The sequence below is a fragment of the Ammospiza caudacuta genome, chromosome 6 (assembly GCF_027887145.1).
Source record: "Ammospiza caudacuta isolate bAmmCau1 chromosome 6, bAmmCau1.pri, whole genome shotgun sequence".
Lineage (NCBI taxonomy): Eukaryota > Metazoa > Chordata > Aves > Passeriformes > Passerellidae > Ammospiza > Ammospiza caudacuta.
Genome location: NC_080598.1, coordinates 61651268 through 61674649, shown reverse-complemented (window position 1 = coordinate 61674649; position 23382 = coordinate 61651268). Strand labels below are relative to the sequence as shown.

The window sequence follows — 23382 nt, the reverse complement described above, 5'->3', positions numbered from 1 at the left end:
GCAGGGCTCTGCTGGAGACAGGAACATGCAACAGGGAAGGACAGAGGTGGCCAACAAGGTGACAAGAGGAAAGACAAGCTTCAGGGAGAAGCCACTGATGTCCCCAGGCTGTGCTGTGCCCCGTGCTGGCATGAGCAGTGCCCTGTGCATGCTGCAACCCCTCCAGGCACACAGCCAGCCTCAGCTGCTCTTTACCTTGGCTGGGAAAACCATTCTCTGTCCTTTCAGCATCTGCTCTGGATGAATCCCAGGCCAAGGAGGCTCTAGACTGGCTCTAGACTTGCCTCCTTCCTAGTGCAGGCAGAAAGGCAACTCAGCAGGGCTGGGCAGGAGCCCAGTGAAACCCTCCCACCCCCAGTCCTGCAGAACTGCTCCAGGTTGCAAGGCAAGTTGTTTTCCATTACCATCTGCATGGCAGATTATCTTTGTCAAGTGGGCAGTTTGCCTTATCTCTCTCTGAGTGATCACAATCACTCCTCCCTCCAGGGAGACATCTGCTGATAACAGCTATTGAATGTCACTGCATGGCTGATAAGAACTACAGCATCCCATTGGGAGATGTGAGCCAATGGGAGGAGCCAAGCATTCCTACCTGGATATAATCTGGAGATTCTGGAACACCAGCACGGCTTCTCCACTGGATTCCCCAGAGGAACAGCAGCTGCCTCTTCTCCCACTGGATCTTCAGAGGAAGTATACATCCTTCTCTACAGGATCCCTGTTCCAGCAGAACCACCCCTGACACTGCAGGAGGGCTGAGCCACAATTCCAATGGGACTGCTGCCAACAGCCTGACCCACAGGGTGTCAGGTTGGGTTCTGACTCTGTCAGTGCTGTTCTAGTGTATTGCATTGTTTATTTTATCCTTTATTTTCCTTCCCTATTAAAGAACTGTTATTTCCTGCTGCCATTTTTTTTTTTTTTTTTTGCCTGAGAGCCCCTTAATTTAAAATCTATAGCAATTGGGAGGGGTGAGGAGGGTTTACATTCTCCATTTCAGGGGAGGCTCCTGCCTTCCTCAGCAGACTCCTGTCTTTCCAAACCAAGACAAGAACAGACACCCAGGCCCTGATTCTCTGCTCTGACCTGATGGTAAATGGTGAAAGTGCTGCTGGAATTTGGTGTGGAACAGAAGCAGGGCTGGGCTGGCTGGGTGAGTCTGCCTGAGCTCAGGGAAGGCTTTGCAGGCATCACTTCCACTCCCTGTGATGGTTTTTGTTTCTACTGAGTCTGACCCTCTTCAAGAATCTCCAAGGCCTATTGAGTCACAAAATGTTCTTGCTGTCACCTCATTTCCAGCTTCATGGCTCTGCTGTCAGCAACACAGCACTTGGAAAGCTTCACAACCCTTCTGAAATGTCAATATTTGCTCCAGGGCAGCAGAGCCTAAAAAGCCATCAGTGCCTGTGGCTGCACAGCTCCTGGATGCATGGAGCAGCCCCTGGGATGCCAGGGAGGAAGGATCAGGGTCTGGTACCTTGTTTATCAGCTTTGCTGTGTTTGATCATTCTCCTTGCAGGGATTTGCAGCACGTGGAGGTGGAAAGGCCTCATGCAGAGGCACTGGCATGGCAGGCAGCCTCTCACCAGAGAGCAGCACCTCTTGATTTGGATCCAGAACTGAGCTCAGCACGTAGAGAAAGGGGGTGGAACTAAGTCCTTTACCTTGGGGTCCCTGGAAACATTCCAGGTCAGGCTGGACAGGGTCCTAAACACCTGTCTGGTGAAGATATCCCTGCTCAGTGCAGAGGGGCTGGGCTAGATGGACCTCCAAAGGTCCTTTCCCACCAAAATTATTCTAGGATAAGTTAAAGGGAAATTAAAAAAAAAAAAAAAAAAAAGTAACTTGGGTTATCTGACAAGGTCATTTTCTGGTGCAGAGAAATCAATCAAACACTTCTGTCCCTCCTGCCCTTAGTTACAACCCATCAGGGATTTTTTGTGCATTCACACCACTCTATACCAGCAGCACCTGGCTCATTTGCCTCACAGAGAAAATTTTGAGCCCTTTCTCAACTGTCCGTATGGAGATAAAGAACTGTACTGACAAGAATTTATTTATTCCTGCAAGTTAAAGTGGTTTTGCTTTGAAAGGAACTGAAACACTGAGCCTCCTACCTTATCTTTCAGCTTCTCCATCCAGCTTCTCACTGAAAAATAAGGAAAAATAAAAGCTGCAATCATGTTGCTTCTATTAATTAGTAACAAATGATAGTGAGATTAAAATAGACAGCAATTAAATTGACAAGCTGATAAGGCTGAACATTAGATTTCCTATTTCTTCATTCATGAGAAAAAGCAAATGCAGCAAATCAACACAAGAAACTCTTGGAGTTGGCAGGCAAGCAGCTCACCTTTGGCTGAGCAATTCCCATCTTCAGAGTGATTTAAAAAAGAAAATAAAAACCAGTATTTCAGGCTGTGGGTTTTTGACCATCACTTCTCATACACGCACCAGGGTGTCTGACCAGGAGAAAACCTTTCAGTGCAGTTATTTCCTTCCCCTGGCCTCCTCTATGTGGATATTCTGCCCTGTATTTTGTATAGCCTGTAATGATGGCTAAAAATGTATTTTTCACTGCCTTTTATTGCCCTGCTTTTCTGGAATAGTCCCTGCCTGCTCTGGGAAGCCTCCAGAGGGCTGGGATGGCACTGGAGGGGCTGAATCACCAACCCAAGCAAATTTGTACTGCCAGCACTGCGACTTTCTTCTCCTGACAGTTAAATAAAATATAAAATATGAAATATGACAGGTGGGAATTAAAACTGTGTAATGGCAGGTGCTTTGGGATGGAATATTCACTGATCTCAAAGAGCTGCAAGGGCTCAGCAGTGGGTGCAGGGGTCACAAACAGCACAGGGCTCTGGGTGTGTCTGCACTGCACCAAGGCAAAATACCCACAAGGATCCACCAGGATTTTAACAAATTCCTGCTCATAGGTAAGAGGCAATAAACAGTTAAATATTGGGGTTTTTGGGGGCTCAGCAAGTGTGTTTTTTCAAGGATTCTCATCTCTCCAGGAGGACAATGCTAAAGGCACAGGGGACTCTTGGATGCAGCGATGTCCTTCTGAGGGATATTTCCTCCAGGGCATGTTAAATTCCAAATGTAACACAAAGTTTATGGATTTAGACCTGATCTCCAAGCCTGCTTTGTTATGAAACATGCCTTCAAAGCTTGAATTAGCAACATCAGTGTCAGCATCACTCAGAGCACCCTTTTGAAAGGGGGAGCCTTTCTGTGAGGGGGCACAGGAGGGCCAGCAGCAAATGGCTATTTTATGTCTCAGATACAACACAAGTTCAAAGACATTTGAATACTCCCTTTGAAGTGTTAGCAACATAACACCTTCAGAGGGATAACACCTAACAGAAGGATCCCAAATTAGCTAAAGGTGAACACCTGTGAAGGAGGCACAGGTGTGCTTATCTCTGATGGGGAGCTGAGAAAAAAAGATTAATTATCCAGGAGAGGGACACACACAGCACTAGAAGAGCACAACAGATCTTGTTTTATCTTGTTTTATCAGCTCTTCCCACCATTAGTCCTGGCCTGCAGAGGCTAAGACATACAGAACTCAGTTTATGAAGGTGCCACCACAATCCTCCTCTGCCAGCCCAAGCCTGCATGCCCTGGATTCACAGAATCACAGAATTTACAGAATCACTGGGTTGGGTAGGGAGACACCTTCAAAACCATTGAGTCCATCCCAGCCCCAACAGCTCAAGTCACCCCTGGCACCCAGTGTCACATCCAGGCTTTGTTAAACACACCCAGGGATGGGGACTGCACCACCTCCCCGGGCAGCCATTCCAGAACTTTATCACCATTTCTTTTTCCTGATATCTAACCTGTATTTCCCCTGGTGCAGCTTGAGGGCGGATTCCCAGTGGAATCCCAGAGAGGAAGGACACGCCTGGCTGCCCTGGGCTGGGTTTCCAGGTGTGACACTGCCAGGAGTGGTGACAGTGGCTCACACCCACAGGGCTTGGGGACAGCATCCCCACCTGCACCTGCAGGGCTCAGCTGGCCCAAACCCCAGCTGAGCACAGCACAAAGCCTATTTTTACACCTCTCCCAACCATTCCATGGGATCAGTGATCTCACCAATAGCTGACCCACTTTGCTGCAGCTGAACAACAGCAGCAATTAACTCCAGAGTATTTCTGCCAAGGCAGAGGCAGGGCTGAGCTAAGAATATTCCATTACCTATTTTTAATGAACACAGATGATGGCTTTGTTCCCCTGTGCTCCACCAAGCAACAGCAGCACCCAGCAGCTCCATACTACAAATCTTTATTTGCTGTTACACATTTGTTATTAAACCTAGCCTTGCTTGCAGCTGTGAGGTGCCATTGGAAATCAACCCAGGCCACAGGAAAAACAACCCAAGATGATTCTCCCTGACCAGGTGCCTCTCCAGTGGATGCTCTAATGCAGCCACAGCCTCTGACCTCTGCTAGAGGAAAATAGTGGCCCCAAATTAATGAGATTCAGGCAGGAGGTCAGAAACCCCTCAATGTCCTGGCAGGACTGCACTGGGAAGGAGCAGAGAGAGTGGAGCTGTGATGAAGATTGCAATGCAAGATGTTTTCTATTACCATCTGTATGGCAGTTGTCTTTTGTCAGTGGGCAGTTTGCCTTATCTCTCTCTTTGAGTGACCACAATCACATCTCCCTCAGGAGGGGACATTGCTGATAACAGCTATTGAATGTCACTGCATGGCTGATAAGAACTACAGCATCCCATTGGGAGATGCTCTGCCCAGAGGGAGGAGCCAAGCATTCCTACCTGGATATAATCTGGAGATTCTGGAACACCAGCACGGCTTCTCCACTGGATTCCCCAGAGGAACAGCAGCTGCCTCTTCTCCCACTGGATCTTCAGAGGAAGTATACATCCTTCTCTACAGGATCCCTGCTCCAGCAGAACCACCCCTGACCCTGCAGGAGGGCTGAGCCACAATTCCAATGGGACTGCTGCCAACACCCTGACCCACAGGGTGTCAGGTTGGTTCTGACTCTGTCAGTGTTGTTCTAGTGTATTGCATTGCTTATTTTATCCTTTTTTTTTTTTCTTTTCCCTATTAAAGAACTGTTATTTCCTGCTCCCATTTTTTTGCCTGAGAGCCCCTTAATTTAAAATCTATAGCAATTCAGAGGTGTGGGGAGGGTTTACATTCTCCATTTCAGGGGAGGCTCCTGCCTTCCTCAGCAGACTCCTGTCTTTCCAAACCAAGACAAGCTGTCACAGCCAAGGTCCCAGCCCTAGCAGGCTGGGGCCAGGACAACTCAGGGAGCACAGGGTTACCATGAATTACAAACACTTCTCATGTCACCAATGCATTGTTCTAGCAGCTGGCAGGAGATCACAAGCCCCTGTGTCACCAAAACTGAGCACTCACTGCCCCAGTGATTCGCCCCTCTGTGTGTGGATAGGAAACAGAGCATTATTTCAAGGCAGAATTGATATCTATGCTAAGCAGCTACCCTCAATTAATTCTGGGCTTCAGACTCTAATTATGCAACAGAATCCATAATTAATATTCTGGCTTGGTCTTGGGAAAGGAAGGTTGTGGCTGGCACATTCCCATGAAAATGCAGCTCTCTCCAAGAACACCAGGTGACTTGCCAATGAGGGCAAGCAAATAATTAGTAAAAAATACACTAGTCCATGTATTTTCCATCATCCCCTTTATTCCTCCTTTCTCTGATCACTGAACGTCCTGAAGAAATTCCAAGAGTCTCTCTGGGTGTGAATTACCAACAAGTATCTGCAGTGCTGGCTCATCTTCCACAGCACTTCCAGGATGGTGACTGGGACTGGTCCAAACTCTGCCTCAGCTTAATTTTCCAAACTCTGCCTCAGCTTAATTTTGATGCTTGGTTTAATGGGGAGCTAAGTAAGATGAGAGTGGAGCACTTCAGCAAATTACATATATAATCTGACATTTCCTTAGTGACTTATGTAATGTCTGCATCTCTGCAAATTAATTTTAAATAACATATAGCTTAAGATTAAGCCAGTCAGGAGCACAGAGGAGGAGCACACAGGTCTGGCAGTGGCCTCAGAGCAGCCCAGGATGGATTCATGTGCTATTTTTAGGCAGTTTTACCCAGCTTTCCCCTTCAAAATGTGCAGCCACATTATTATAATAATTCAGAAGCTCTGGTGCTGAAGAAGTGAGGCTCATTGGCAGAGGTCAGCAGCAGCCTGTGGTGTCTCCCTGGCCCTTTTGGAGGGACGTGGGCAAAGGGACACTCATAATTCCCTGTGAGCAAAACCCCTCTGGGATCTCTGGCTCTGGCAATGCAGGCAGAGGCTCAGGAGGGGACAGCAGGTGACACCTGAGGGTACATGGCACTGGATGCCCAAAATCAGAAGGTGTAACAGTGTTCACAGGGGTCTTTGGATGAGGGAAGAGATGAGGATTTGACTCCATATTTCAGAAGGCTTGATTTATTATTTTATTATATATATTACATTAAAACTATACTAAAATGAATAGAAGGAAAAGTTTCATCTCAGAAGGCTAGCTAAGCTAAGAATAGAAAGGACAAGAATGTTAAAAAAGGCAGCTGCCTCAGACTCTCTGTCCGAGTCAGCTGTGCTGTGATTGGCCATTAATTAGAAACAACCACATGAGCCAATCACAGATGCACCTGTTGCATTCCACAGCAGCAGATAATCAATGTCTACATTTTGTTCCTGAGGCCTCTCAGCTTCTCAGGAAGAAAAAAAAAATCCCAAGAAAAGGATTTTTACAAAAAGATGTCTGTGACAAGAAGGTGCTCTGAGGTCTCCCCAGAGCCTTCTCTTCTCCAGGATGAACACCTCCCTCTCTCCCAGCCTGTCTCCAGCCCTCAGAGCATCTCTGTGGTCTCCTCTGCACTCACTTGGGTCCAGATCCCTTTTTATGCTGAGCCTTCACTCCTGATCTCCCTCCCTGCTGCTGTTCCAAGGACTGTCCATCCCCAGACAAGTTCATTTTCATGTTCCAGGTCTCCTGTGCCCCCTCTGTCCTGGCAGCTGCAGGGGCTGGGTGCCAGAGCCTGGCTCTGCCTTTCAGCCTCACCCACCCCAAGGCACCCCCAAATCTCCCACCAAAGGCTTTTCCCTGCTTCCCTCCCCACCCTGCTCTGAAATCAGGAGCACAAGTCCTCAGGGCCTCTTGCTTTGCCAACTTTTAGTAATCCTAATTGCCTAATTATCCACTCCAATGCAATGATAAAGCTGCTTAATAATTCTGTTCTCTTCTCATTCATTCTCTCCCTTCCCAGATAAGAAAATGCAGAGACTTCTGGTGGAGATCTCAATCAATAATTCATGCCCCACTGCCATCAGTTGTGTCTCTCCCCCTCCCCTCTTGGATGCCCTGCTGCTTTGTCTTGTCACTTTGGTTTCATCTAATCAGCTTGTTTTAATCATATCCTCCTTTTTAATCATCAGTTAAAGCAATTCTGGTTTTCCATGGCACATTATCACTCATCCATGCAGATGTTGCCTGGTTTTCAAATCCAGCACTTACAGCTTCATTCCAGAACTCCATCCTGCTACTGATGGAGCTTCATCCATCACCTTTCCTTTCAAAAACTCTCTACCACGACCCCCAGACCAGGGATGGGGGATTCTCAACTTCTTTGTCTCACCATCCTCACAGTCAAGAATTTTTTTCCTAATATCTACTCCAAATCTGCACTCTTTCAGCAAAGGAGAGCTGGTTAAAGTGCAGGAAATAAGGAAAAGATTGATTACTTTCAATCAGTCTGCATATACCAACCAACCTGCCCTGTTCCATTACAGATTTCATCCCTTTCTCTTGCAGGTTAAACTTTGTTTTTTCCCAAATGAGACTTGTGAGAACAATTTTGCAGAAATGCTTCGTGCTTCATCTGCTCAGCTCTGACAACTTAATGGCACAAGGGTGCATCTGCTCCTTTCCCTTAAAAAAGCGCAATTTTCAATTTACTTACTAGCACAAATAAATAATAAAGAAAATGGCATCTGCCTGGAAGGCAGCATATTTTTAATTCCAGAACAACTACACCTACCTGATGGGAATGTTGATGCATGAATTGCCCAACTGGAGAAGGCTTGAACAGCTGGATAATCAAACAAATGTCAATCTGACAATTACCATTTATGTTTTCAGATAAAAATTTTGCTTGGGTGAACTTTGAATTAACCCAGTGAACTTTAACAGGTACCATGGCACTGTCTGGTCCCTGAACTGCACCATCCACACCCTTTTCCCTGCCTCTCCAGCTGCAACCCAAGCCTGGTTGTGTGATGGTGCTCACAGGGGTTTTAGGATGAGGGAAGAGATGAGTCTGAAACATGACTCCATGTTTCAGAATGCTGATTTATTATTTTATAATATATATTACATTAAAACTATACTAAAAGAATAGAAGAAAGGATTTCATCAGAAGGCTGGCTAAGCTAAGAATAGAATAGCAAAGAATGATAACAAAGATTTGTGACTCGGCTCTGTGTCCAAGCCAGCTGACTGTGATTGGCCATTAATTACAAACATCCAACAAGGGCCAATCACAGATGCACCTGTTGCATTCCACAGCAGCAGATAATCATTGTTTACATTTTGTTCCCGAGGCCTCTCAGCTTCTCAGGAGGAAAAATCCTAAGGAAAGGATTTTCCATAAAAGATGTCTGCGACATGGTTGCAACTCAAGCCTGCCTGAAATCTCCTGGAAAAGAAATGGAGATGGGGGGAGAACTCAGCACACTCACCCAGAAAGCAGGAACTAAATTGGGCTTCCCAACTCCTTTCCTGCCCTATTGACACTCCTTTCCCCATGGCATTTGGTATGGCTCCTCCTTTTCCCTTTCCCTTGCACTTTTTAAGTCATTTTCCACTTTATGTGCCCCTTGCTGAGGCTGGCAAAGGCACTGCCCTTGTGCCTTGGCATTTCTCTGTGAACTCACTTCTTCTGTGGGGCCTTCAAAACAAATATTGACATCTACACACCATTTGTTCCTCCCTCAGTGGCTCCAGACAGGCACAAGATGCTAAAGCCAAGCCAAGGTACAAAACCTGCCATTATCCAAAAAGGCACCAGCAGGACGTTGCTGTGAACTGGCTGCTACAATTTGTTGTGTGATTAAATATTTACTGATCACACTGTGTTCAAAAGCTGTGTCTGCTCTGGGAGAGGAAAGGCCAACTTTGTTCATGGAAATGGCAACACCTCTGCTGGGATGAGCTTCTGCCTCACCCTGCCCTGGCTCAGCTCCTGGAGCAACACAGGGAGCTCATGAGCTTCTTGTGTGCTGGAAATGCTCACATTCACCAGCTGTGAGAGAAACACAGACTGGGCTGGGTTAAAGCGACCTTAAAGACAGGCTTGTTCCATCCCCACACCTTCCACCATCCCAGGTTGCTCCAAACCCCATCCAACCTGGCCTTGGGCACTTCCAGGGATCCAGGGGCAGCCACAGCTGCTCTGGGCACCCTGTGCCAGGGCCTCAGCACCCTCACAGCCAAGAATTCCTTCTCAAATCCCATCTAACCCTGCCCTCTGGCAGTGTGAAGCCATTCCCTGTGTCCTGTCACATCCTGCCCATGTCCAAAGTCCTTTTCCAGATCTCTTGGTGCCCCTTGAGGCCTTGGAAAGGGCTCTGAGCTCTCCCTGGAGGTTCCTCATCAAAGCTGTCTCCTGCTGAAGATGAAAAATCTTTCTTTACTCATGAGCCTTGACTTTGCAGCTTCAATAACCTTTTTAAGGTGGCATTTGTGTGCTGTTTATTTACACACCACTATCCAAATGGAACTACCTAGAAGCAGCAGCTGAAGAGCCAGGTTCTATGAAAGAATCCTTCCAGGCTTTTCCAGAGCACTGATACACCTCCTCTTCCAGAGTTCTTCTGATCCCTGCACTCTCAATTCTAAAATTTTGCTGCACAATTTTTTTTTCCTCAGAGGTCTCCAGTAAAAAATTAATTAATGGTTTATTCTTCCCATTATTCATCCACTGGAGCAGGTGATGAATCAGCCAAAGTTTTCTTAAACAGTCTGGGACAAGCACCATGGAAAAAATCTTGGTCCAAAAAGTTAAAATTTGGTTAAGTTATCAAGAACTAGAACACAACAGAATATATATCTAACCAATTTAATGACTGGCATGGCTTGTGCAGAGTTGCAGGGCAATGCCTTGAGGGGACACATCACCCTTCCCCAGCAAGTGCTGTCAGGGCCAGGTTGGATGGGGCTTGGGGACACCTGGGCTGGTGGAAGGTGTCTCTGGTCACCACCCTGCACAGGGCTGTGAACAGAGAGAGTCTTTGAGGCCACCTCCAGTCCCAACCATTCTGAAATTCCATTATCTCAACCCTTACTGGCTGATTTTTGGAGAAGCTTCGAGGTGCACTGCGATCCTTCGTTTGCAGATCCTTAATTTCCTGATTTGTATAGGAAATGACACTACAGCAGCTGAGGATGTGGTCCTGGAAGAGAAATCCTTCCTCCTGCCAGCAGCAGGCTCTGTGTTGTGCTGTCAGTCTGCCCAAATCCCCGGGGGGATCAGAGGGAACCAACAGGTCTTGGAGGAAAACTGCACCACCCCTCCCCAGCCACCAGAGCTGAGCCCCACAAACACTGTGGGGATCTCTATCCCTACACCAAGCCACTATTTTAGCTCTTTCTGGCACCAAATCCCCCTAAAATCACTGCTGGTTTTGAGGGATGGCTGGAGGGTTTGACCCTTTAAATTTACCCCAAGGTGGAATTTGGTCCCGTGCTATCTTTCAATGCCCATTTTTCTCCAAGCCTGTTTTCTGCTCCACAACCCAGCAGCCTCTCCCATACTCTGCTACAAGACTGAACAGATTCTGGCAAAGACAGGATAGATTTGTGCAAATTAAAAACTAAATGTCAGGTTGCAGTGATGGGAGGGGTGGAAAAGGTGGAAAAGCTGCAGGTGGAGAGCATCTCATCCTTCCCTCTGCTCCAAGAACACCTCATTCCAGCTGGAGGACAGCAGCAAAATGGTGGTGTGGCTGTTATGATGCCTTGAGGGGCTACTTGGAACAGAGGCTGGGCAGAATACTTAATATTCCTTAAATATTCCTTATTTAAGGAATAAAAGTGGGATTTATTTAAGGGCTTTAAAAGGATTCACCTTGGGCAGTACAAGAGCCTGGCCAGGGCTACACCCAAGATGGACCCCAAGTCACGAGTTTTTACACTTTTATAAGTTTTGGTCCATTTCCACATTGGGTTTAATTGTCCAATTCCAGCTCCAGTTTATGCAGTCCCAGTTTGCTCTCCTCAATTCTCTGTTATTTGCACTTTTTGGGGCTGAAGCTGCAATGGTGTCCTTGGTTCTAGGGCTGGAAAAGGATTGTTTTGTCTCAGTAACTCTGAGGAGAACTTGCTAACACTCCATATGAAGTTCAGAGTCACACTCTAAGGCAGTAGAGAATCTGGAAAATATGAAAGCCAAAACTTAAGGCATCAGTTATTTGATTAAATACCTTCCAAAGCTCCAGCTGAAGCCACATGGTACTCCCCTGTACTGAGAGGAGAGGGCATTTCTCATTCAGCCCTCTCTAAATACAAACTCCAGAGATCTTCCTGCCCTCCTGGCAGAGCTCATGGCCTTATCTACTTTAAAGGATCAGCAGCTACACTGCAAAATTTCTTTTTGTGCTTCAGTCTATGTCTGATATTAATCAGGATCAGAGAAGATTCCTGGTTTGCTTTTTTTCCTTCCATAAAGAACAAAAGTAATTTTCAGAATCCCATTTTCTGGGGACACTATGAAGGATTTGCCAGCAGCAAGGGCGGAAATGGGGAATTTTCCATTTTTGTGTTTAAGAAAAAGGATATATTTTTCTTATTTCAAGTTTTGGCCTTTATTTCATCTGTCAAGATGCAGCACTCCCCATGAAATGACTTAAAGATCAATAAAGGACTAAATGGTTGGAAACAAAAATGATGGAGTTGACCTTTGAAGGAAAAAACAGGTATTAGACTGTGTTTTCAGCCAACAATTATTCCACTAATTAAACCACAAAGCCCCGAGCATCGATTAGGTGCTAAAAATAAGATCTGAATATCACAGAGACTCATTTTCCTTCAAATCCTTGGGAAGAGCAGCATTGCCCAGTGTCAGCCACAAAAGGAAAATGAACTTGCTTGTGTCTGCTAACAGGACAAGTCTTACCCCACATTCCTCCTGCATCCAGAACTGAGCAACAATTCCCACTGGGATTCTCTTGGGATCAAACTCCAAATGGAGCCTTAGAGTTCTTGACACCTGTCCCTGATTTTTTGTGTAATTGTGGGCAAGTAAATTGGTCTCTCATTCCATTTTCCATCCTTGCTATGGGAATATTAAAGATAAAATAGATCACAGAAGTTCAAGACTGGAAGAGACCTATAAGATCATCAAGTCCAGCTGATGTTCTAACTGTTCAACTAGATCATGGCAGCAAGTGCCACATCCAGTCTTTTTTTGAATTCTTCAAGGGATGATGACTCCACCACCTCACTGGGTAAATTATTCCAGTATCACATCTAGTAGGTCAGTTGTGTTTCTTTTCCTTGTGTCAGAGCCTCTTCCTTCATAGTTTAATATCCCCTACTGTAACACCTCCAAATAAAACAAATAATAAATCACAGTAAAATGGGGTTTTTTGGAAACAAATGTTCTTTAGGATGCCATTATTTTAAGCATCCTGTTCCACCCAGGAACTTCCACTATCCCAGGCTGCTCCAAGCTCCATCCAACCTGGCCTGGAACACTGCCAGGGATCCAGGGACAGCCACTTCAAGCGTCTCTGAACTGGGGTAAGTGGGACAAACCAGGAAATTCAGTGCCAACCAAAATGATGGATGGCTCTGCTGTCTTTTGTGCTGTGAGAGTGATGACAAGAAGATGCTGTCCACAGAGATCTGGGCACCTGGAGCACTGCTGAGTGCTCTGGGAAAGTCACTTCATGTTTCTGAGTTGGCTCCCCAAGTGTAGAAGAGAGTTAAAAGGCATCAGCTGCCTTTGTGCAAGACCTGTTTGGATACTCTGACTTGCAGACCCCTCCCTGGAGCTGCTCAGGGGGGATAATTATTCATTTCTTCTATCTCTAAACATGCCAGTGCTTTGTGAGCATTGGAAAATGATAGTATCTTGTTTGCCATAAATGCAGTAATTATAGCTAAAACTCTTCATTTACATGGAAATGACAAACAACAAATTAGAATCAAGCATCTACAATTAGGGTAAAAAGCCACAGCAATTTGTTATTCTTTGCAAGAAATCATTTTTCACATCATTTACTGGGAAGGAGGTCTCATTATGTAATGATATTTAGCTCTTCAACTACTTTTCAGCTTTATTAATTGCACTCACAACAGTTCTCTAATATAAACAAACATCTTCATCTGCTGGCTGGGGATCCAGAGCTGACAGCACTGGCAGGATGTGGAAACCCAGAGAATATTTCTCTGTCTGCTCTGGGGTGTCCTGACCCACAGGGCAGCACTGACTGTGACTCTCATCCATGGAGAAAGTTTCCTAAACTCCAGAATAGACTGGAATCCACACAAGTGTGAAATAGATTATAGAGAGCAGTGCAGGTGTGTCACTTGGTGAGAAATTGAGGTTTTGGGATTTTTAGTGTGTTGTGGATGGCAGCAAGATGGAGGGCACAGGGTGTTGTCCTGGGTTTCTTTTTCCTCCTTCTTCTTCTTCCTTCTTCATGGGTTTGGGTGGCATTTTGTAATTGGGCAGAAGGGTCCCCATTGACTGATACTCTGATGGAAAATGGAATAAGAGATCAATTGACTTGGCCACAGTTACACAAGAAGTCAGGGACAGGTGTAAGGAACTTTAAGGCTCTATTTGGTGTTTGATCCCAAGAGAATCCCAGAGGGAATTTTGCCTAGTTCTGGATGCAGGAGGAATGTGGGATAAGATTTGTCCTGTTAGCAACTGATCCTCTTTGGGATCAGTTATTGGGTTAAAAGGGGAAATAATCTAGTTGTTAATTGGATAGTTCAGTCTTAAAAGACCTTGTAACAAGAGATTGTTGACCATTTTGTGCCTTGCTGCTGAACTCACAGCAGTGAGACTGTTTTACTGATAAGAAATAACAAACACCTGAGCCCAAACATGAATTACTGTCTCAAGTGCCTCCAGTCCAGACCCAGAGAAACCAAAAACAGAATCTACCCAGCTCTGGGGTGTCCAGCACAGGAGGGACCAGTGGAAATGGGTCCAGAGGAGGCCACAAGATGCTCAGAGGGATGGAGCCCCTGTGCTGTGGGGAAAGTCTGGGAGAGCTGGGGCTGCTCAGCCTGGAGAAGAGAAGCTTTGGGGTGCCCTCATTGAAAGGAGCTGACAGCAGAGGTGGAGAGAGAATTTTTACAAGGACCTAGAGGGACAGGACAAGGGGGTATGGCTTCAAACTGTCAGAGAGCAGGGCTAAATTAGATATTGGGAAGGAATTCTTCCCTGTGAAGGAGGTGAGGCCCTGGCACAGGGTGCCCACAGAAGCTGTGGCTGCCCCGTCCCTGCCCTTCCAGGGCAGAGTTTTAGAGTTTAAGATATAAAAAAAGAAAAGTAGTTACAAAGGTAAACAAGGAGTTTAGAGTGCAGCACTGTAGGTCTGTGTGTCATGACTGTAACGTGAGTCCATAAGATGAAATATTTAAGGATTGGGTCAAAAACATAAATATCCTTGTTGGCAGTGTTTTATTGGTGAATAAATCCTTAAAAGGTCTTGTAACTAAGGGTCTTGTGACCTTCTGAGCCATGCAGTGAAGATGTGAGCTGAACTCACCCTTCCTGCCTATGTAGAAGATAAGAAAAATAAATCTCTTTGTCGAAAAAAACTCAAGAGGTCTCATCTCCAGCTCATTCAAAATTCCTTCAAAAACCCCCATAAATAAGCACTAGCTCTACCTCCACATCCCTCTGGTCTTGTACCACCAACCTAGGTCCTCATGTATGATGTTTGATTGCAGTGGAGAGGCTGCTGTGCAGCAAAACCTCTCTGTGCTCTGCAGCACCTATCAGCAGTTATGGGTGAGGATCTGCAGACAAATTAATTTCCCGAAATCTTGGTGACGTTTGCTGCCACTCACTGAAGTTGATAAAATCACCACCACCTCCCAGACAAGCTCTGCACAGCCCTGCAGTGAAAGGGCTGATTTATCCTCAGATGCTCTGCTATCCACACTTCCTATTTATTTACACATGGCACAGAGCACTGCTCCTCTGGGACTCCAGTCTGTGCAATGCAATACAGCAATATATCCCAAACACACACCCAGAGCTGTGGCATCCTCCCATCCCGCTCCTTCCACTCAGAAATGAATAAATCTGGCATTTCTCCAAGCAGATTAAGATAATCAGCACCAATTTACTTACCCTGAGAGGGCATTACCCTGATTGGAGCAGGGCAGAGCCCACTCTCTGATTAGGACACTGATATGATGTGGCTCTAAGAGGATGTTTCGAGTGAACTCCTGATTTTGCTGCCATCATCTGTTCAAATAATGAAGAAACAATTGGATGCAAGAGCACCCACACAACATTATCTGGATAAAGCCTCAGAGGCCAATCTGCTTTCAAAGCAGCAGCAAATGTTTATTTATGATCCCAGTGCTGAGGGCCACTTGGAACTGCTGGCTTTCCAAAGACCACCAAAGGGGCCAGGAAATTTTCTGTTGGCTTGGCAAGGGTGGTCTCAGACCTCTAGGAAGACAAACTGCAGAGAGAGACACAGAAAGAAATCACTGACAAACCATAAGGAGGAAATAAGCAGTGGACACTTTTTAAAGTCATTTTTTATAGTGGCCTGATTGCACTGTGGTTTTAAAGAAGATATTTAGATTAGATGTCAGGAAGAAATTCTTGATGCTGAGGATGGTGAGGCACTGATAAAGTTTTCCCAGAGAAGCTGAGGCTGCCCCACTCCTGGAATGTTAAATCCAGCTTGGATGGTGTCATTATCACATTTTTTGAAAAATCCCTTTGCCAGGATTTCTTTTCCTGGCAAGATGAGAAGCCTCAGCTTCTCCACGTTTTCTTGCTTTGGGATGCGGTTTGGAGATTGTGTATATAAACACATTAATTGTTTTTAATTAATAGCTAATTACAGCTAGCTGCGTCGGACTCTGAGGAGTTAGTAACAAGTTTTCATTATTATTCTTGTTTTAGCTTTTTGATGTACCTTTTCTCTTTCTTTAGTACAGTTTTAGTAGATAATAGAATAGAATAGAATAGAATAGAATAGAATAGAATAGAATAGAATAGAATATATCAAACTTCTGAGAACACAGAGTCAAATTCTCATCTCTCACCTCGTCCTTAGAACATCACAACACCACAGGATGGGGCTTGGAGTAACCTGCTCTAATGGAAAGTGTCCCTGCCCATGTTAGGGGGTGAAACAAGATGAGAGTCTGTGATTCACAAGTGAACTGCTCTTATCTTAGCTGAAAGACTAACAAATATTAGCAAGGAAAGAGGTTGGGGTTGTCAAAATCTCTCCTTAGTCTTCTAAAGAAGTGGCAGCAATGTTTTTGTTTTTAAGTGTAAATATTCTGCACAGGGAACTCCCAGGGGAAAACCTGCCTTTTCCACAGCACAAACAAAACCTCTGTGGGCCACCTGAAATCTGATCCTACATTTTCAGGAACAGTTTCATTGTTTTCTGTACCTACACCAGAGCACTTCTGAAATTTAGTCCTAAACATTAAAAGAGGTTGACTGACCTTACCCTGTAATATTGTGAATCAGTTGACAGATCTGGGCAATAATGAATAACCTAGTTACAGGTTTGAGTGACAAACCCAAAGAACTGTTGACTTAAACCAGTTCATCACAACATCCTGATTTATCAATCTCTCCAGACTGAGAAATGCTATTTGTCCACTTGAACCCAAAGGGACACAGGAGCTGAAGTCTCACTTTTAAAGTCATTTCAAAGAGACAAACAGATCCACCAAAGCCAAAGAGGCAGCAACGCCCACATTTCAATGTGAGCTGTTGGACCCATAACCAGCTTTGGAAACCCACAGTTAATTTAAGCATTCAGGAAAATTCCCATTTGGTATCTGGGAACAGCAAACAAGACCCTGGGAAGGTGAGCAGAGCAGACCTGGTGCCTTGCTGGAAATGCACTGACTTTCTGTGCTGCTGCACCAGCTTTTCTGCCTTGAAGGCCTGAGATAAAATCATGCAGGGGGGAAATTAACTCAGCCCAACAGCACCAGCAGCTGCAGGGCAGCCTGATCACAAAAGAAAACAAGCAAAATCCTCATCCAGGGAAGGGGAAGACACAGACTTCCACTGAAATCCGCACTCAGCTACCCGACTTTGGTCCCTCAGTTAAATTATTGACAAGGTCACATCTCTGATTTCAGTATAAAAGTGGTTTTTATGTGAAGCCTGGTTGTGGGAAATGGATTTGTAGAGCATTGTTCAAGTTTGACAGAAGGCTTACACAGTATGTATTTGTAAACTTTGAGATAAGAAATGCTGACTTAGAGATGCCATGGAACAGGAGAGACATTGTTGGGAGAGAAATGGAACTGGAAACAAGTGTCAAAGGATGGCCTTGCAAATAAGACTGGATACTTTGGAGAAACAGAATTATGAAAGATGCATTGTAGTAGGACCCACATGGGTAATTTTAGATTATTGGCTTTAAGGAATTTACAGCATGGTGTGGCTAAAGCTGATAGGCCAAGAAATGCTTATAATGTATTGTAATTAATAAATAGTTGGCTTCTGATTGTGATGGTGTGATTTATAACATCTGCATTGTCTCACCCTTCACATGAGACTGAAAATGGAATAAAAGTTTTTAAAATGCCTCTCAGCTGCCCCATCTCTGGGTCAGAAAAAGGCATAATCTGACAAAATTGGTGTTTTGTGTTAGGAACAAAATATTGGTTAGTTTTGTGTTGTAAAGTTGTACAAAGACATGAAAGGGTGGGAATTCACTTGGTGAATTTGAAAGTGCTTTGGAAGGTCCCTTCCCTTCCTGAGTCACAGCTCCCTGCCAGTCTGCAGAACCAGAGAGTTTTTGGGTTTTCTGTCCCCAGCATGTGGTTAAGGGCTGCAGGGGGAACCTCTGCCAAAGGAAGAGAAGTTTAGGATGGTTGTACTGGATCAGCTGAGCCCCACATCCCATCCCTGAAGGCAGATGCTCCCAGAGAAAGGCAAACAGAGCTGATACTGCCCTTCCTCACTCTCCTGCCTGCACCAATTCACTGCTGACCCAGGGCTTCAATGCAGATTTTTGTCCCAGCAACTGTGAGCATTTAATGAGCAAAATGTAATATAGGAGGGAGAGACTGAATTTCTTGTTATGACTCCTATTGCTGTGAGAGCTGAAAAGCCACCTGAGATCACACACACATGTGATAAATGCTCTACAAACATGTAAAGAAGAGTCAGTATCTGCCCAAAAGCAGCTAAAAGAATGAAATCCCACAGAACACTGAATTGTCCCACCTGTGAACACCAGGACTCAGGCACAGGGTGGGGAAGTGATTTGCTCCAGGATTCAGATAAAAAAGCAACACTGGCTGTAATCAGATGGGGCAGTTTGGGCCAGAGCAAAGGCCAGGCTGGCTTAGTGAGGATGGAGTGAACAAGAACATTTCTCCAGGAAAAGTTTATGGATGGGACAGTATTGTATCTGCAGGGATCCCTGTGGCAGGGAGAAATTATGAATCTGACTCCATGTTCTCAGAAGGCTAATTTATTACTTTATGATACTAGATTATATTAGAGAATACTGTACTATACTAAAGAATACAGAAAGAATACTCACCGAATGCTAAAAAGCTAATAATGAAAACTAGTGACTCTCTCCAGAGTCCCGACACAGCTTGGCCCTGATTGGCCAAAGAGTGAAAACAACTCACAGCAGAACCCAATGGAACAATCACCTGTGGGTAAACAATCTCCAAACACATTCCACATGTGAGCACAACACAGGAGAAGCAAATGAGATAAGAATTGTTTTCATTTTTCTCTGAGGCTTCTCAGCTTCCCAGGAAGGGATTTTTGCAGAGAGTGTGAATGGCACAGGACAGCACACAGCAACACTTCCCCTGCACACCCTCCTGGCACTCTGGACAAGATCTCTGCAGTCACTCCTTGCACAGAATCCAATTTCTCCTCTCCATCCATGTTAATTTATCCTTTTGTTATCCTCCTTTTTCCCCATACCCTTCCCATCTCTGCTGTGTCCCTTTCCAGATGCACAGAGGGGCAGAATGGCACAGAGCATTCAGAGTTAAAATGCTGGTTGTTATTTTTCTCTCTGTTCTTTATCCCCCACATCCCTCCAGGCCAGTTGTCCTACTGTATCATCCTCCCCTTTCTCTCATAAGGATTTGGAGCAGAGGCTTTGCTTTAATTTCTCCTTTTTGCCACAAGTCCCCAGTTTGCCATTCAAATTACAGGACTAACAACAAAAACAACTCTCAGCCTAAATTTCCCCCTGAAACTTGACTGCCCCTTGGATTTTCTCCAGAATTTCAGGAACAGTATCCAGGCTTTCCTTCTTACCCAGACACAAATAAACCCTATTTTCCTCATTTATTTACCCTGAGCATTAACACCCACCCATCCCAAGCTTAGAGGGACTGTGGGGAACATGAGAGGTGGGGAACATCTCTGCATCCCTGCTCAGGGCAGGATGGCTCCAACACTCATCAACTGGGAACCCTGGAGTGAAATCTGCTTTTAGAATCATACAACTATAGAATTGTAAAGGTTGGAAAAGCCATCTAAGATCACCAAGTCCAACCAGCACTGCCAAGGCCACTCCTAACCCATGTCCCCAAGTGCCACATCCACATCTTTTAAATCCCTCCAGAATGGGGACATCACCCTTTCCCTGGGCAGCAGCTGTGCCAGTGCTGGACAATACCTTGGTTAATGAATATTTTCATAATACCCAACCTAACTTCTGGGCAGTGAAGAGCAGAGGAGGGAAACACCTGAGCTGCCAGGCCATCAGAGGGGACTCCAGCACCCTCAGGAGCAATCCAGGTAGCTGCAGACCTCTGCTGGCTCATCCCAGGGAGATGAGGACAGGGAAACTCTCCTGCCCACCCACACCATGTATTATATCCAGGGGAACTGCTGGATACTGATGGAACAAGCAGGAGCTTGAAGAACATTCAGATTATATTAAGAAAATGGAAAATCCCACTGTTCTTTAAACCCTCATATTCATCTTCAGAGCCCACACAGAAGTGACTAACCAAACCTTAATAACTAATCACTGCTGCTGCTAATTAGTCCCACTGAATGTGCTTTTCCTCCTGCAGCTGACTCCAGTTTGGGGCTGCCTGCTCTGGTTTGGAGGGATGGTGCTGCAGCATCCCACAGAACCAGCAGGGCTGGGAAACACCTCTAAGATCATCAAATCCCACTGTGTGTGCCAGGCCATGTCCATGCCCTGCCCCGGGAGCTCCCACCAGCTGCAGCCACAGCTCCAGGGACATTTCTGGGGACAGAATCCCCTGCAGGGCCTTGGGAAGGATCCTGGAGCTGCACCCCAAGCCCTGCACTGCCCCAGAGGCATTTCTGGCTGCTTGGGCCTGTCAGGGCTGATCTGGCAGGGCTTGAGACATCCAACCTGGCCCAAACAACCTCTGGGGCTCTTGCTCTGAGCTTGTCAGGAGGCAAAGGCTGAAATCAGACAAGGATGGTCCCAGAGAAGATCCCAGATCCCTCTGCAGCTCCAAGGCTGTGGCATCAGAGCATTCGCCAGAGCAATGCTGAGTTTTGCCAGCTGAGATTCTGACTTTGCTCCATTAAGATCTCAGCAAAACATGCTCCTGGCTGCCTCTGTCTACCAAAAGTTCAATTAGCTCCCTGCCTCTCCTGCTCCAGACTGCAATTAAAGAATCACAGGATTGTTGAGGTTGGAAAAATCCATCCAGCTGTACTGGAGCAGGGTTGACTCGCCATGGAGAGTGCAAACTGTGACTTGAGAGGTGAAACAGCACACACAGGAACATGTTCTGGCTATGGGAGAGCAGATATAACCAGAAAGCTTCCTCAGGATACTCACCAGGTCTAACATGATACTTGATCCTCTACCCAACCCTCCCTAAAACCAAAAAATCAAAAGAGACTGTATTTAACCAGAAAATTTAATTGGGTTTAACAGAAAATCACAAAACCCACAAGGAAGTTATTTTCCTGACAGGATATTTATACTGACCCCTATCTTATAATTTTCCGGAATTTTCTTATGGGTAGTTGTAAGGAAAGCCAGGATAGAGCAGGGCAAAGTAACTCCCTCATTCTCAGGAAAAATCAGCTCCTGGTGGGACTGGAGGGGCAGACACTGAGATCTCCTCACTCCTAAATCAGAGCAACACCAAAGCCATTGAGGGGTGTCACTGTCATATTTTCTGAAAAATCCCTTTGTCAGGATTTCTTCTTCTGGGAAGCTGAAAAGCCTCAGAGAAAAATATAAATAATAATAATTATCTGATTGCTTCTCCTGTGCTTGGCTGCTTTGGAATGTGATCTGGACATTGTCTACCAACAGGTGCTTGTTTTATTAGTTTCATGTGAATTGTTTTTACTTAATGACCAATCACCATCAGCTGTGTCAGACTGAGGAGTCAGTCAAGTTTTTCATTCTCATTCTTGTTAAGCCTTCTGATGGATCCTTTCTCTTTCTTTAGTATAGTTTTAGTATAGCAATATAATGTTATATTATAATATAACATTATAATATATATAATATATTATATAATATATTATAATATTATATTATATTATATTATATTATATTATATTATATTATATTATATTATATTATATTATATTATATTATATTATATTATATGGCACAACATGTGACACGTGACACTGCTAAATAAACAGGGACAAGAAACACAAGGGTGAGCAGCCACTCCTGCAAAACCAGTCCATTCACACACCTGAGTGGTCAGAAGGGAAAAGGGGATTTGGAAAAATGGCCTCAAAAAGGACTCAGCCTGGAGAACCTCTTGGCCTCACTCACAGTGATAAAGCCTCAAGCACAGATGGTGCTGCTGGTATATTAAAATAAATGATGGGCTATCAGGGAACAGCCTGGCTGAAACTCTTTATTACAGCCCAGGCTCGGATGAGGCTGTGATTAGAATTACTCAAAAACAAGGAAGGGAAAAGAAAAAAGAAAAAAGAAAGCAAAAGCCTCCAGTAATGCTCACCCTATCGACCCCTGTCTGTGATTCATGTTGATACTCAGCATCTTTGCAAGACAACAACTGCTGGAGGTGTGTGGTAATTATTTTATTGTCAGACAAAAATGTGAGCAATTTGCTTATTTCCAATATATGCTCCTAACTCACTCTTCAGGTAGAGCAGAATTTCTACACACACACACATATATATATATGTGTGTGCGTGTATATACATATGTATATATATAAAAATTATAAATAATATAAATTATAATTATAATTTTTATATTTTTATATTTATATTTAATTATCAAATATAATTTCTATAAAAATCTATTTTTATATATATTAATATGTGTATATGTATATATATAAATATATGTATATGTGTGTATATATAGAGAGATATAGATACAGATATAGATTATTTTTTATATATATATTTATATATGTGTGTATATATATATTTATATATATATATATATATATATTTTTTTTTTTTTTTTTTTTTTTTTTTTTTTTTTTTTTTTTTTTTAGAGAGAGAGCATCCTTCCAGGAAATAACTTGGATCTCCTTTGATTCTTAAGGAGTCTTAATCAGACTGAGCACCATACACCAGAGGGGAGACAGGTTTAGCATCAGTCATTTGTGGTTTGCACTTTCCAAGCAGAAAGCGCATCCACATTCTCATTAGGAAGGAACATTTTAAAATTACCCTCTCAATAAATTACCCTCTCTGTCCCTGCCACTTGTTGCAAAAAGCTCTTATCCTCCATTTTTCTCTCACCAGCTCTGCCATGGGCCGGCATTTTAACCCCAAAGCTCAGCCTCTGATGTAAATCCCTGTAAGTACAGAGGCAATTCCAGACTGCTGAACCTTCACATTCCCCTCTCTCCATTTTCTGGATGCCACGAAAACAGACAGGTTTTTGCAGTGCAGTTAGATCACTATTAGAAAATAAATGTGATTTCTCCAGTGTAAGGACAAGCCTCTTGTGACATGGCAAAGGCCACCCAGACAGGCACACAAAGGGAAAATGAGCAACTCTCACCCAGGGAAGGCACAGCCCTGGGCTCTTCAATCAAGCAAAGTGACTGCTGAAATCTGAAAGGAGAGAGGGGCCCAAAACCAGCTCCTCTGCCTAAATGGAGCCAAGTTTTCTGAAACTGCAGGGTGGCAGAAGGG

General features: G+C 44.6%; 1 protein-coding gene across 1 annotated transcript in view; it reads right to left on the bottom strand.

Moving 5' to 3' along the window:
- The window catches only part of ARMH4 (armadillo like helical domain containing 4), a 63961-nt gene that overhangs the window by 5503 nt on the left and 35076 nt on the right, over positions 1-23382 (bottom strand). Inside the window, exon 6 of the mRNA XM_058807496.1 lies at positions 2118-2149. Coding sequence (XP_058663479.1) covers positions 2118-2149 — 32 coding nt within the window. The remainder of the gene's footprint in view (positions 1-2117; positions 2150-23382) is intronic.